The sequence below is a fragment of the Aulostomus chinensis genome, chromosome 21 (genome assembly GCF_037954235.1).
Source record: "Aulostomus chinensis isolate RoL2024-O1b breed Wild chromosome 21, RoL_Achi_v1.0, whole genome shotgun sequence".
Classification (NCBI taxonomy): domain Eukaryota; kingdom Metazoa; phylum Chordata; class Actinopteri; order Syngnathiformes; family Aulostomidae; genus Aulostomus; species Aulostomus chinensis.
The window spans coordinates 14,802,782-14,819,204 of NC_141340.1; the positions used below are offsets into that span (position 1 = coordinate 14,802,782).

Genomic DNA, 16,423 nt, shown 5'->3' on the forward strand with positions numbered 1-16,423 from the left:
AGAATTGTAATCCAATTAAAGGGACAGATGTGATTTGAGAGCAGGAACGCTTTGCTTGATTATCCAATAAAAGCGCCGCTGACAGTGTCCAATGACCAATGGGGTTACACGTTACGCCCGCAGTGACGCATGACTCTGCCCCCGACTTCCATTTCTGAACGGAAGGGACGCCGCCGCTCTCGCGTAGTCTTCGCCTTTTTTATATACACACTTGAGTCAATAAAGTAGCGTCCCTGTCGTTAATTAGGGCCGTAGCCGAAAGGTGTGGAGTGAAAGATTAGATTTTGTTAATAGGGGTATGTTGATTTTTCGGTAACTGGAACTGTAGCTAGCATTTTAATCCTCATTTTAACTTTACTAAGCGGCGTTTTCCGCCGTTTTTTTTTTCTTTTCGCCGCCCCACTCACTCTCCCCCCTTGTGTGTGAGTAGGGGCCTGTAACGTTGGTTTGGCCACGAGGCGCTTCGGTACAGTCGGAACAGGGCGATGGCGGAGTTCGGTAACGGACTGACGGAGGAATCCCTACTAGATTCGGACCCTGGACATCCAGAGTTGGAAGACCCGGGTGTCGGTGACGAAGAACCGGGGTTAGAAGAGGGTGAGGCCGCAATTGAAGACCCGGTAAGTGAAGGGCATTGTTTCACTTGCGATAGACAACATGGATGCCAGGACACATTATGGTCATTAAAAAAATACTCTTTGTGGGTAGGCCACCATCGTATTGATTTTTTTCACAAATATTGGGTCACATGCTGTGTGTGATACTGCTATCACCAGGTCGATATAAACCGCCATTGTGGTTCACGCAGTGCAGTAGAAATGGGTGGTGACATGCGTGCTATCAGCAGCCATCTTGGCGCAAGAGCGGCGCTAGTTTCTCTGCGCCAGGGAGCAGCTCGAGTCGTTGAGGCTGAGAATACTCGCCGCAAAAAATGCGAGACGGAGATGTAGGAGACAGTCAGGGGCGAGGGTAGGACGGGCCGCAGCCATTATCCACCGACGATTGAGTCTATCTGCTTGAGAAAGCAACCTACCTAACGGTAATGACATTTATCTCCTGTATTTAACGTCAAATTTACCCGCACCATATGTTGGCCGCTGCGGTATTTGAAGCCCCAATGTGTGTGCATGCTAATTAATGAGCGACTACTGGCTAACTTTAGCTTATCGCAAACACCAGCATCTAATGCTGCAGCATGAATGACCAAGAGCACTTGCCACCCGTTATTGCCAGATGAATTTCGGCTTTTTTTTCTTTTCTTTTTTTGGCTAGCTTCCTCTATTACAACCATTATTACCACAGGACGACGGCTCTGTCATTGGACAACATGCTAGCAGGTTATGACAAAGCTGGGGTGGAGATGGTAGACGTGCACCTGACGACCGTTTATTTTGGACGATGGTCGATGGCGCCAGCGGATATACGGTCGCTATGCCCTGTATTAGCCGTGAAGACGGATCTTGGTTTGCATAGTTTGTATTTTTACAACACGCGCACGTGCGCTCGTGCACGCTGTTTGATGATGTCTGTGCAGCATGCCCAGGTGGGTTTTTGGGTTGTAAAAGACTGTTGGGCAGTGAGAGCGCGGATTACAGCAGATGCAGGGGGTTGCGGTATTTTAGGGGTTGGGTTAGGTCCTTCATTGTTTTGCTATAGCAAGATAAATGAGAGATGGGAGGGGAGTGAAAGAGGTTGCACTGAATATGCGACAAAAAAATAGGACGGCGTGTTAGTATTGGCCGGCTTGCTGTAACTGGAGTTTATCTTGTATTCCTCCACGCAGTTGTACGTGTCTTTTTCAAGGTTGTTGACATGGATTATAAATCATATGGATTCAAGGAGGCTGGTGCCAATATGAACACGTGCAATTTTTCATCGTGCATTTGTACTCCCCTCTGGTAAGGACCCTTAAATTTTATATGAATTGTGTCACTGCAGTCACTTGTAGGTGTGGGTATGTGTCAGCATAGCCCTGGATGGAGCTGGACTGAAGTGACTACTACTGTGCTGCAGTGCACCATTCTACTGGATGGTTCACTGCCATCTGTAGTTTATACATATATATTTTGTTGGCTTTGTTTTTTCTTAAGAGCTTGCCACTCTTGGAGTTTGGTGTTTCTATATGCTGTTCATAAAATTTACTTAACATCTAGATGGCAACAACTCAGTTTTCTTAGTCATACACCTGTTATATTACATGATGGCGTTAATATTGAGTTATTTTCAATTAAAAAACAAAGTATGTGCTGAATGGGAAGGGTGTGAAAGAGGTTGCACTAGAGTAGGACTGGAAAGATCTGATATAATTAACTTTAAAATGGTGTTTGAAAAACATTGGTTTGAATATATGTGATGTGTTTTAGTACATCAAGTACACAAAAGATGAAATAGAATGTTGTCCAATTGTCATATGACCATGGAGCTCTCTTGCCCTCTTTACCTCTCTGAGCTGTGATTGGTGCTAGAGGGCGAATTGAGAACACTTCATCTCTTGGGGTAGGTCTCATGGATGATTTACAAATAACTTATTCAAAAGCCCAATATTTATATAGGTTCAGAAATAATAATTTGTTTTAAAAATGGCATCTGATGTGGCGTTGATGCAGTGAAGCCCAGACCACACAAGAACCTGCAGGCTGGACTTTCTCACCACAATTCAACTGTACTGTAACATTCAGATTTAAAATTGTATAATGCCTTATGATCTGTGCTCGTATTAACTGCACATCAGTCACACTTAAGCAGAAAATAAATTATATTTTCATAATTGCTGCAAATAAAAAAGTATACAAATTTTATTTTCTTATTGTATATAAAAATAGACTACTCTTCACAACAACAACAACAAAATTCACAGCACTTTAGCTCAGTCAGCAGTTTTTTTGTAGATAATTGAGCAGGTCTATCTTTGTAGGCATGATCCTAGAAAATTTGCCAAAAAATCACTTGTATTGATTCCCCTTGCAAAATACAAGCATCCATGCGTTTACATTTTATCAGAACTGGCTCTGAGAGCCTTATATTGTGAAATTATCTGACTGGAAGTTGGGCGATTCTGTTTGTTGCATGACAGTATTTTAGTAATATCCCTTTGGCTGCCATCATATGGTTTGACAACCAAATGGTCCTAGAAACATTCTAAAACTTAACAATGTCGCGTCTGTGTTCATAACATAATCCGTTTGTTCCAATAACTCAGAGTATTCACACACAGCACTGTTTTGTTTGCCATTGACATTCAATACTGGGTATATCATCTGCTCTGAGGAGCGATTTAAGTAAAGCCCCTAAATGTTCTGCTTGTGCTTAAAAAAAAAAAACTCAGTTGGGAGCTACATTGTTCCCTGTGTATATATATATATATATATATATTTTTAAAAAATGTTAGTTCGATACCCTGTTGCATGTTTTATCTACCAGCTTTAAAAAAAACAAACACCTGTTTTGCCTCCATGATTGCGTCTCCTTAATATGATGAGCGGGGAGGGAAGAATCCCACCATCTCCACTCACCAGTGCTTACACCACTGGGGAATATATCTGTGAAAATGGCACATCACCCAACACTAGATTACATATGTATCTCTATGTATTTGAGTATGTAATTTATTACAGCCATTAAGGTGCTGGAAAAGCATGAAAATGTGCATTGAAAGTGCTTGAAATTGTAAACAGAGTAAGAATCTCGAAGAAGTTGATGAATGCTTTATTGTGGTGTATTTTCAGTCACTTTAAACAACAAGAACAAAAGTGGTCATCCTGGCTGTTTAGAGTTAACTATGCCAGGAAATGTAGAGAAGCCTAGCGAAGTGGTAGATGAGCAGCCTTCTGTGGTGGGTAACTGGGATGAACTAAAAACTTAGATGTGTAGGTCTGAGCTTCCTTTTATTGGCTCTTGTTGCTGTCTCATTCATCATCCACCCAGTATGGCTATAACACATTCTAATCAATATTTCCATGTATGACACTGGACATATGATGGACTGACACTTGAGTCTCTATTGCAGGAGCTGGAGGCAATCAAAGCCCGGGTGAGAGAGATGGAGGAAGAGGCAGAGAAGCTCAAGGAGCTACAGAACGAGGTTGAGAAACAGATGAATCTCAGCCCACCACCAGGTGTGTTTTTGTTTTCTTTTTTGTTTTTTTGCTCTTTAAATGTAGTATTTCTATCCTGTCATATTGACTTGAGCCGAGTTCTGATTTATTAGTTTGGTTTACAGGTCTAAACTGGTTGAACTTTGTCGCGTATGAAATAATTTTATTTCCATTCTTATTTGAAATGTTAATCATCGTATTGCAGTCATTAGGAACTGCACCATCACCTTGTGAATTGAAGAAGGCTTTCTCTCGTCCATGGTTCCTTTTTAATCACTGTTGCGCTGCTGATGCGCGAGTTTGACTTCATTGTTTTTGTAACGTGCGAGTTGTCAAAAAATGTCAGCGTTATCGTCATCAGTTATCGCTATTTTGCAGTGTTCCTGACGCATTATGAATAGAACACACAATCTTTGTCTTTGTCAGTCTTTGTCAATCTTCTTTGACCACTGTTCGCATTAACCACTACAATGTGTGTTTAAATATTAGATACTGACACCGTGACCTTGACACGACAACAGGCACTGTGGTGTGTGGGCACTTGCTTTAAAAGATTAATTAGAATAGTCAACTTCTGTATGCAGGTGGATAAAATATGGAATTTAGGAAGCACCATTGGTTCTTACACTTAAATCGTCAGCAGAGAAATTGCATTTTGCCAAGGGAAGACTTACTTTCGACTAATGTTATAAAATGTGTATTGCACGATTGCTGATATTGTAATGGCAAATGTTCGTGACATGATTTGGACACAAATGTTCTAGTTGGTACAAAGTGACTGCATTGCTTAAGCAAAGTGTGTGTGTGTGTGTGTGTGTGTGTGTGTGTGTGTGTGTGTGTGTGTGTGTGTGTGTGTGTGTGTTTATGTGTAAATAATACAATATCATATATGGGTCATCATTATGGGACAACCAGTGTCTGGCAGCAGATATAATATGACTGCTGTCTGGGTGTTAGACATAATTCATCCTTGTGAATTAAAAAGCATTAAGTTAAACAGCAGGGATACACCCTACATACATATCACAACAGAAAACCTATCAGTCTTGGCGTCAGCTATTTTCCAGATTGTTCTGGTAAGCGTGTGTATCAGTATCAATCAAGGATATCCCAATCAGTTCATTTCTAATGTGCAAATACATGTTTCTCATTTAGTATTATGTAACATGTTCAATTTTGATTAACATAGGTTAACATTTGATAATGATTGAGATATAAGATACTACCGCTCATATTCAGCAAATTTTAAATCACTGGATTTTTCAGGTTAGTACGGCAGTAAACAAGGATGCAAGACCAACAGATGATGATGAGTTTGTATGCAGTAATCTAGAACCCACTGCCGGACAGAAAAGCAACAGAATAGTTCTATCAGGTTTTCTGATTCAACAGTTTATGTAATGCTAATTTGGTTTCAGCTGCTGAAAAATGCCAATTCACAACTCTGTCATTGCCTTTGGAACTGTTCTGTACACAATAGTTGTCATTTTATGGGTTTACAAGTCAGACTCACTTTGTCACAAGCAGTTTCAGAAACTAGATTGGATCATAAAATATTGTGGTGCTCATAATGTTCCATTTCCACCCTCTTTTGCCTTTACAGTCGGCCCTGTCATCATGTCCATCGAGGAAAAGATGGAAGCAGATGGCCGATCTATATATGTCGGAAATGTGAGTAGATTTCTTTTCTCGTATCATACTCGTTCTGCACTTCACTACTGTTTCGGGCAGATTTTAAGCCGTTGACCCCTTTTGTTTTTGTTTTAATTTGGCATTTGGAGGTAATTTACTAAATAGCTGTTTGACCACTCAGATCCCGCTATTTCTAATCTAATATTACTGTGTTTATAAGTCAAGGTAATGACAAACAGTTGCTCGTTTCTATAAATTAAAAGTAGCATGTTTTGTTAAGAAACAAACCTGTCCACCGTAGTAGTCAGCAGTCCGTGTCACAATCATGAATGGTGTGTTTTTTGTAAAGCATTTCTTTTCCATGGAACACTCCATACGCTGATGGAGATGGCTGCATGCAAAGTGCCAACCTTGTAATTTGGAGGGATCGTGAGATCACCTGCGCTGTGGAGCAAAATAGTACATTTTCCCCTATTTGAAGAGTTGCATCAGTGCTTTGTCTGCCTGTGAAATTCAGTCATAGCTCAGACGATGTAGCCTGATGTGCCAGACGGTTGTTACACAGAACCATCTGGGAAGTCATCCTCTGGAACTGTTTTGAAGTGATTAATGAACCATCTATCTGTCCTGGGTTTACTTGAGCCAGCCAGGAGTAGAGTGAAAATGTAATTTCCATTAAGGAAAGCTGTTATTCCCTCTCCATTCAATGAACACACACCTATGTTCTAGAAGTGATACTTAGGCAGCATCTATGTAGGAGTTGCCATTGTTTTTTTAGCGAACAGCCTCCTTTTCCTGTCAGCATATCTTTTAAAAGTAGAGATTTATCAGGAAGTTGAAGAAGATTCACTGCTATAAATGGTGATGCATTGTTCTCTGACATGAATTCTTTTGTCTGCAGGTGGACTACGGTGCAACAGCAGAAGAGCTTGAGGCCCACTTTCATGGCTGCGGTTCAGTAAACAGAGTCACCATCCTATGTGACAAATACACAGGGCATCCCAAGGGGTAACACATCTACCTCAAAACTTTTCACTGTGCAGTTAAACAGATTTAGACGAGTGAGTGGATGACAAATTTAGTTTAGCATTACAACAAATGAAGACTTCCCACAGATTCATAAGAGCTGGCTAGTTCCACTCTTGAGGAATGTGAAGGTCTTTTTTTATTTTCAAACAAAAGCCTCGGCTCAACATTAAAGTTTGCCCAGAACAAGATTTGGATCACTGTCAGAACATTTTGTAAAAGGAAAAATCTCCACTTTGGGGGGAAAAAGGCAAGAGGATGCAGTCCAGCAGTTCTTTGTTGCTGTAACTGTATGGCCTTATCTTAAACAAGCAGTTGAAACTAGGGATGCTACAGTTGCCCAGCCAGGGATCGGAACCTGCTGATTTTCAGCGTGAACGGCCCTAACTGATCACACTCCACCTCATCGGTAATAATGGCAAGTTGTTTTTTTGATGGGCATGTCATCGTGCACATTGCAGATCGAGCAAGATAGGAAATTTCCACACGACCGGCATGGTATATCCAGTAACCCCTCAAAATGAAATGCCACATGGAGAAAAATGCAATCTGTGCATCTCTTGGTGAAACTGCTGCCATCACATCAACTCAGACTAGAATGACTAACCCTAACCTGGAAAAGTTCAATACAGTGAATATAGTATAGTTTATGGTTAAGATAAGAGAAACTTGAAGTGTGTGTGTGTGTGTGTGAGAGAGAGAGAAAGAAAGAAAATGTTTCCAGAAATTGTTGGTCATGAAAATTTTCCACTTACATGTGGAAACATGAGAATTTATTGGCAAAATATGTCTGAGTGGTCATTTTGGGGTATTTTCTTCCAGGTTTGCCTATATTGAGTTTGCAGACAAAGAGTCTGTTAGGACAGCTATGGCTTTGGATGAGTCGCTGTTCAGAGGAAGGCAGATAAAGGTAAGATCTCTAAATTGCTGATTTTTTGTTGTTGTTTTTGTTTTTCCTCTTTTTCCTGTGTGTGGATGTGTCTCCTGGACTCACCCTGACGATTTATCACGTCACTGCTTGGTGTGATATTGGCAAGAACTACTTTGATTATTGTGCTCGTTCTGGCAAAGTAGTCATCTAGAAGTTGGGCTGATTTCAGACTCCCTCTATATTTATGCTTTGCTTTCACTCTCTAAGCTTGTGTTTAGTTAACTGTTGCAGAATTGTCCCGCAACAGTGTTTCCCATACGTAGACTTTATTGGGTGGCCTGCCCAGGTAAACTGAGACTCAACCAGGAAGATAAAATCAGAATTCCACTTTTTTATTTCAATCAATTATGTAGTTTTAAGTAATGGGGTTGAGACACATAGACACTAGCTACCGTTCGAGCGCGTGGAAATGAAGATGAAACTGACTGTAGCTAATGAGTGAGTAGCTAACATTTGGTACAGTGGCCTAAAAATGGTCAACAGCTGATTTTTCAACCGTGAATGGCTGGTTCCAGTTTAAGCCCCATTGCTTTAACACATCAATTGTATTTAGTTGCTCTTTGTAATTTCTTCATTGCCCCGCTGTCACGTTTTTCCTGCATCATGTCGCCTCTCCCTACGACAGGTTCAGCTACTGTAGCTACTTCATCGTATTTATTCAGCACCTGTCATTGTCAAACATCACTATATTATAGTGTATTATTTAACCATATTTTCCGATTATAAAAATCTATATATTGTTTATTAGTAAGGGTTAGTATTTGCGTATTTTGTGTATTTGGGTTTTATATTTGGGGCTTCGTAATTGTATACTTACCTATGTTTGGCGTCTAGAGGCTTGCTCCTACAGTATTTCACTGTACTTGTACAATGGCAATAAAGACATCTATCTGAATAACAGAACTGGGTTAAGGTGCGTTTTCCTTCTTTCAGCCATGAAGCCAATTGAGATCCATAGTGGCCTCCAGGAAGTTTTTCTCAATGCAAAGAAAGATTCATTGCTCAGACAGGAATTGTCAACTAAAAAGAAAATCCATCCATGTGTGCATTTTCTATACTGCTTATCTGTTAAGAGTTAAGTGGGGGATTTGGGGGGGGCTGGTGCTGGGGGAGAGGCAGGGTTCACCCTGGATGGGTTGCCCGTCCATTACAGGGCCACTGGGAGCAATTAGGGGTTCAGTAATCTTGCTCAAGGATACTTGGACATGGTCAATGGGAGGAGTGAGGGTCGAACCAGCGACCCTTCGGCTGCTAGACGGACACTCTACCTCCGAGCCATGCAGGCTCTTACATGAAAATATTGAGAAGGCCTATTTTTTTGTACTAAATAGAATCCCAGAATCCTTGTTTGCTAAGTTTATTCTGAACCAGCTCATCACATTCCACATTTACGATGCCCATCACCACAAGTAAATTCTCAAGCTGTGGGAAACCCTAAAAATAACACTGTACAGCTGTTCATGATAAATTTGCCACTAACTGAAAGTGGCTCCTGTGTACTTGTACGTTTTTATCACTGAGATGCATAAATGGATTAACAACTATATTATCCCACTTAGAATATAAGATATGCCACATGTGCCAAGTGAAAGAAACAACTTAAATACATTTTCCTACTTGGCTGTAAGAGTTTGTCTTTGGTTTGTGAACACACGCTGTTGAGAGGAGAGTTTATGTAATAGTCCCTTGCTCAAATCTGGGCCCTCAGGTTGGTGCTAAGAGAACAAACAGACCGGGCATCAGCACTACAGACCGCGGCTTTCCACGGGCTCGATTCCGATCACGGGGAGGAAACTTTTCATCGCGTGCACGCTACTACAGTGGCTATACACCCCCCAGAGGCAGAGGACGGGCCTTCAGGTGAGTTCACACTGTGGGAAACACTTGAACACCTGCATGCAGAGCATCTCTCTCACTGTCACCACTGGAAAAAGGATAGACATTATGAAAAGTACATCACTGCGGATGGTACAGTCTAACATGGACCCAAAGTTCTGGTGTGACTATTAATTATACAAATGAAAAAAACAAAAACATGACTGTCAGTTCTGTACAATGCATCCTAAAGACAGCATATTAGAATATTTCTGTTAACTTTGGACTGGCCTCAAATGGACAACTGCATACCTGCTTGCCTTTTCTGAAGTGTGGAAATAGCTGATGTGGCCTTGAGTATTTCTGCCTTGGTCTGCACAAGCATTAAAAAAGCTGAGGGAATGGTAGCCTGCAAAAAAAGCACATGATGGGAGATCATCCAGGGGTGCGTGGAGCATTTGTGTGTACATGCACTTGTGTTTCGTGGCTCCCACTTCAGTTTTCAGTTTTCAAAGTGCAAGGCACTAAAGTTTTAGGTAAGGCTAAGTGAATGGACGTTAATGTTATATTTGGACATATAGGACAGCGAATGCAATTTGATGAAAGGTGGTTCAGAAGTTGTACACTCCTGTGTAGACTTCTCACTCTCTTAAATTTTGAAATCAAGTGACTTTGGACAGAGCTTTTACTCGTGTTTGGTGTGGTCTGTTATATCAGGAAGTGACGTTAGACTTCATTGGCTCAAGTGTTAATTGTCTCCAGGGTCTGATAATGTGATCCCTCAGGTATCCAGATGTTTCCGATCAATCTTGTGCATGGCACTGTTCCTGAATTGATATGATGCACAGAAAGGAACTAGGAATATTACATGGTATGCCAGGTGGTGCCCCAGGGCTTCCTTCAAGGTTGGCAGGTATTTCTTTGTGGAGAGCCAGTTTTTTTGCCGTGCAATTGGCTGGCTAAATTTAAGATAGTCAACAAAGAAAAATGCTTCATTTTCAAGAAGTGTATTCAAATGCATGTGTATTCCTTCATTTAAAAGCCTTCCTTGGGATCTAGTTAGCTATCAAAAAGTAGCTTGACTTGCGTGTAATTTAAGACTTTATCTGCAACCACATTGTATTGTAATATAACAGCAACGTTTGCTGTGCAGGAAAATCCATCAAGGCTAGAGTATGTTGGACCAACATGGCTCCATGACTGCCAGAGTCCAGTGGTTCAGGAGCTAGCATACTGTATGTCTCACACTCTCTCCAGCTGTAGGCGGGTACAGTTTAGTTTTTTTTATTGTAATTAATTGATGATTAGATAATAAAGAGAGTGTGAGGACATAAAGGAACAATCCTAATGGGTGGAGCTCAAATGCTTTGATTCTTTGAGGATGAAATTGGAAATAATGTTCTGTGCTAAGATAACCACTTATGCCCACCCTCACATTGAGTGGAAAGAGCCCAATATGATAGAGATAAAATTATATTTCTGTGATAACCGCTTCAGTATTGCCTGTAATCTGGTCATTTTATAGTTTAATGTTGTGTTATTAGAAACCTTTTAGATTATTTTGCCCAGAGACACGGGGTAAAATAGGCTCCCAGTCATGCCATTTAGTCTGTTAATGATTGTCTTAACATCAGCTGTGGGACCAAGTGGGCTCATTGCATGCAACATCACACAACCATTCATATGGAGGCAAAGAGAATCCACGCACATCAGTTTGTTCTCCCCGGGCTGTAAGTTCGTTTGTATTTGAATCGGTGCTAAAGCAGCCTCTGCTATTTAAGAACATGTACTAGTTATCATCTCCTGCCTTAAACGGTTCAGATTTTTTTAAAAATTGTGTATTTGTGATGAGAGTATCATTGGCACAGAGGAACAAATCCTCTGTTACCTGAGAAACTGTGGTGGTGCAGGACTCATAAATGTTTCTGGCCATTACTGGGATCCCAGTTGGACATATTCAGCATATTGAAGTTGAACAACAGGAAGAGCCTGGTGTTGATCAGAGTGTTGTGCACTGGATTCTGGTGACTCTCCACACGCTGTGTTATTAAGATTTGCTTCATTTGTGCTCTGCAGTGGAATTCTCTTGTCCAGTCACTACAAACCTGAAATTTTTACATAATTTAATCAAAACCTCTTTAAGTTAACATGCAAGCTTTTGAGCTGTGTTTGTGGCGAAGATTGTAAGTGTACTGGAAGTGCTCGTCCCATGGTGGAGCTCAATCTGTGACGCCATCTTGTGTTAAGTGCCAAGACTTGAGTCTGGAAACTGCCAACCTCTCACACATGCGCTCAGCTTGGAAACAGAGCTTCTGATTTGAGCATTCCTGCAAAGCACCTGGAACCATCAGACCTTAACACTAATGCTGAATACTTAATACTTAATAAACATTTCCTGAAAAGACTCTTCAGCAGTAATTTTGGAAAGAGCCTCAAACCCTCTAATACAGAGGTCTTGATTTCAGTGACTTAACAGTTTGCCAAGACTAGCATTCAGGCCGTCTTATCTTGCATACTTTTCTTGTTTCATTATGACTCAAGTAGTTGTGCAATGAATTTCCATTCCAGCGAGTCTGTTTTTAAATAATCATCAGAAAGAGTTACATCTCTTCTCATTCCTTTGTGTGAGAAAGTGTCGGAACCTCAAGGTCAGAATCGCTCTAATCACTCTGTACTTATCCAAGCCACTCCCACACATACCAAGAAACCCTAACCCTGCCAGTTTACTTACTGGGAGTTTGCCAGAGCTGCAAGACAAAGCACACAAAGGGGGGTTTTATATGAAGTCAAGTCTCCATAAGCTAAAAGTACTGATAATGGGGTTTTTACGAGTTGCAACATTAATTTTCTATTTAAAGCTTACTAGACTTGCTAGTTTGTTTGCATATGTGTTATGTTGTGACCTTTAAACTTTAAAGGCATATCTGATTGCATAAAGAGAATGAAAGTAATGTTCTTTTATTTAGCAGTCCAGCCAAAAAAAGAAGGAACGTACATTGACCTCAAAATACATGCAAAATAGCTGTAAAGGATTTTAATTATGTTTCTTTAGTTCGCTAGATTAAGCTGACCGGTCCAAGGTCAGGACGGGCTGAATTGGTTTCATTGTTGGTGATCTGAGTTTAAGGATTGTACTGGTAATAGCAGAAAACCCCCTCGTGGGTATTGTTGATAGCTGCGCTGTTATCTACCCACTATCTAATATGCAATATTCAGCTGCAGAGAATAGGAGAGTAGAAAGGCTGTCAACATCAGGAATTCATCACTAGTCCATGTAAGAATGCAGCAGTTGAGCAGAATCGGGCTCAGATGTGAACAAAATAGCCCCTCTCACTGGTGCCTTGTCTTGTTGTGGGAACACATTCATAGTGAACAAAAACACAGTTTGTTCAAAAAATGTTTGAGTTTACTCAGGCTGAGATCTCACAGAGCTCTACTGTGCTCTTGTACTTCAAGTCATGGGTTGCATTAAATCTTTTCATTTAGGTCTGAAACAATTTGTAATTTTAGTCTCAGATTAGTTATTTTAGTTGATAACATTAAAACTGCCAGGCATTTGTTCAAGGCTTCTCAGATGCCGAAGAATTATTATTTAAAAAAAAATTTTAATAACCTTTTGTGTGTATTTTGGGGGGGGGGGGGGGTCACCAGTTAGATTGAGAACTGTCTAAAAATAAGTGCATTTGGCTTGTTTCATTGAAATCAAAATACCTGTCCACACCAACGAATCCAAAATAGCAGAGCAAATCTGTACATTTATAAGTCTTGAATTGTTTAAAAATTTTGCTAGAAAATGGCAACAAATGATTAATCAATGATCAGATTTTGTTCACCGCCATGTTCTCTCAGTTGGCTTATTAGTTGCTGCTCTACAAACAATTGAATTAGAAAAAATATTGCCAGATTAATCAATTAACTGTAAAACATTATTGGTCAGTTGCAGCCCTAGTTTCCAAGTTGATGCCGTTCATTCCCAAACAACTAAACTGGAAGTCATTTTTGTTAAGCTGAACTTCACAATGTGGCCACTGGGTGGCAAAAGTGATTTCATTATAATTGTGTCCATTAAACATCATGTTCATCATCCTCCAAAAGTCAATGTTGAAATAAGCCCGAGGACTCATGATACTAAATTCATGGAGTAAACATGTTTGTTTGTGTGTATCCTTGCATGTACATGAACGAACACACAAACATGCACACACTCCAACCCAGATTCACCTTTTAATATATTCACTCCCAGAAACGAAGGTTCATTCCTGCAGCCTGACCTCAGCATCTAGACTTTAACCACTGGTTTCAGTCCCAGTGTGACCTGTTTGTGTTGTGTGTGTGTGTGTGTGTGTGTGTGCGCACGCATGCACGAACGAATGCGTGCCTACGAGAGAAACAAACACCGTTGCTCCGGCCTGACTTTTCTGTCATGTGTCAGGTTGCATTTGGAGTGTCCACAAATGATAAGTAATTGTGAGGTGTGTGTGTGTGTGTGTGTGCGCTGTCTTGCGGGGGGGGGGGGGTATATCTGTGTGGTGCTGTTTGTCCTCAAGGTCTTTCCCCACAGTGACCCCCGAGGCGGCTCTCGCACAGAGAGACAGAGAGAGAGAAAGAGGGAGAGGGAGTGCCTTTGCTATCCCCTCACACACACACACACACACACACACACACACAAACACACACACGCGCGCACTCTCACACGCACACACACGCACTAATCATCCTTACTTCTAGAAATCAAACATATTTTCTGCCATGGCAATTTTGCGCTCCTCTTTTCTCAGCACTGTAGTTTTTTTCCAGATTTATTTGTTGTAACCAAACATTTTGTAAGATCAAAGGCACAAAACCGTTAAGATGGTGCGTCTATTAAGTTGTTGTCCTAAACGTTCTGTCATTCCTTTTTGATATATACAATATTCTTTCCCCATTAAGTTTACCTCTAGGGCTGAAATTTCAGCAGACCCTTCTTCTGCCCACAGTCACACACACATCACACACACTATAATATCACACCAGGAAATTGGTGTCCATCTTCGTAAAGCCAACCAGAAAGAAACTCACCCTCTTTTTCTCTCTCTTTTCCAGGGGCCGAGGGCGAACAACATCGTGGTATTCCCCTTACTAAACACCCCACCCCACCCCCACCCCTCCCCAACAGTCCCCTTACTATCAACCCTCTCCCCTCTTTTCCCATTTAAAAACACACCATGAAAAAAGTGATCCCCAACAATAAAAGAAGAGAACCCCAGAAGAGAAAAAAAGACAAAAAAGGAAAAAAAAAACAAAAAAACACCCACTTCTTCTGGACAGAGAGACTGACTGGCCGCAGTGTGCAATTGTGTGTGAGCGTGCGTGTGCGGAGGTTGATGCGGTCACCTGGTAAGGTATAAGTTGGCCATTGGGGGCAAGAATATGGTGGCAGTTTTTTTCTTTGTTTTTTGGAGGGGCGGGTAAATGGGAGGTGGGGGAGATGATGGTATCTCAGGCTGCAGATGTGTCTCCTTTGGTCTGGCTGTGACCTCCTGCTTTCACACCATCACCAACACAGCCCACCCACTCACCCTCCACCACCACCACCAAACAAGGGAAGGGGGGGGGGTAACCAGGGTTTTTCATGTACTGTCAATATGTGAAACTTCTTAGCCAGGGAATTGTTGTTTTTTAAGTTTGTGGTTTGGTATATCATCAACTCCCCTCCCACCCTCCATCCCTTCTGTGTCTTCTGTTCTGTGCTCCTCCCACCTCCCTCCACCCCCCTCTGTATTTTATAACTTTTTTTTTTTCCCCTCCCGCTCCCTTCACTTTGGCTCATCCCACCATGGATTGGTTCTAGATACCCACACTGCTCTTTGGAGAGTGACCGACCTGTGGTCCGTGGAATTATAGAAGCATGATTTTATTTCCTCTGGAGGGTGTGTGTGTTTGTGTGTGTGTGTGTGTATGGGGGGGGGTCCTTCATTGTGACCACCGCATGTCCATACCCATCACCTCTAAATCAGCCCCAGCTGGTTTTATTCTTTTGGCAGACATCTGTGTTTTTATTTCGTGCACCCCCTTCATCCCACCTCCTATCCCCTCCCCTCCCTCCTGCTGTGCTCCCTGTCTCTGCCCCCCCCCTTCCCCCCTTCCCCCCATTCTTACCCCTCCTCTCTCTGTATATTAGACCACTTCTTGTCGTTTCAGGTTTCAGGACCAGTGGAGGCTGACGACCCCTCCCCAGGTGGCGCCGGCCCCCCCCACTGTCTCTGCAGCGTCTCTTTCTCTCTCTGCCCCTGCTATGCACACTCACCCCATCCTGTCCGTGTGGGGGGGTGGGGGAGGGGGGCAGGGCGACCACAGGCCTGCCACAGGGGGCATTTACTACAACAGCAAACGCTGATGCTTTTAGTCTTTTCACTCAACTCTCTCACACACACACACACACACACACACACACTGACACATACACATACACACACACACACACACACTGACAACAAGGTCACACACCTGTTCAACACACAACGGCACACTGCAGTACAGACGGCACTTAACCGGCCGCCGACCCAACACATGATTTTATACAGAGAGCTGAAGCCAGCAGAGCGGAGTGGCAGGCAGGCAAGTTAGCGTGAGTGGAGGGCAGGACCAGAGACGAGGGTATGTCTGGGGGGTAAACGGTGTGGACCTTAAGGTGCCCCTTTTCTCTGACGACACGCAGTGCAGTCAGGGCTTGTCTGAAGAAGGCTAAGTTAACAGCATTGATTAATTTAACGATTGAGTGGGCTGGAGCTGTTATAGGGCTGGGAAAGTTAGAGGGAGGGGTTTGTGTGGAGACTTTTTCTTTCTTCTTCTTTTGAAAAAAGGGGAGTGGGTTTGAACAAATGTTTTGCTTTTTTATTTTTATTTTTAACCCATGAGTCTGTAATTAGAAAAAAAAATAAAGACA

General features: G+C 42.0%; 1 protein-coding gene across 3 annotated transcripts; it reads left to right on the top strand.

Annotated features, from left to right (window-relative positions):
• The first annotated feature begins 139 nt into the window (after positions 1-139).
• pabpn1 (poly(A) binding protein, nuclear 1) lies at positions 140-16,423 on the top strand. 3 transcript variants are annotated; one of them, XM_086191411.1, is made up of 8 exons: positions 143-296; positions 431-620; positions 4,007-4,115; positions 5,698-5,765; positions 6,628-6,734; positions 7,575-7,662; positions 9,392-9,543; positions 15,679-16,421. In XM_086191411.1, the coding sequence occupies exons 2-8, from the start codon at positions 486-488 to the stop codon at positions 15,872-15,874; spliced, it is 855 nt and encodes a 284-aa protein (XP_086047537.1). In that variant the 5' UTR covers positions 143-296; positions 431-485; the 3' UTR covers positions 15,875-16,421. The 3 variants fall into 3 exon arrangements, with proteins under 3 accessions (XP_086047538.1, XP_086047537.1, XP_086047539.1); XM_086191412.1 differs by lacking the exon at positions 15,679-16,421 and adding an exon at positions 14,581-14,698 and having other exon boundaries at positions 140-620; XM_086191413.1 differs by lacking the exons at positions 143-296; positions 431-620 and adding an exon at positions 884-1,039 and having other exon boundaries at positions 15,679-16,423.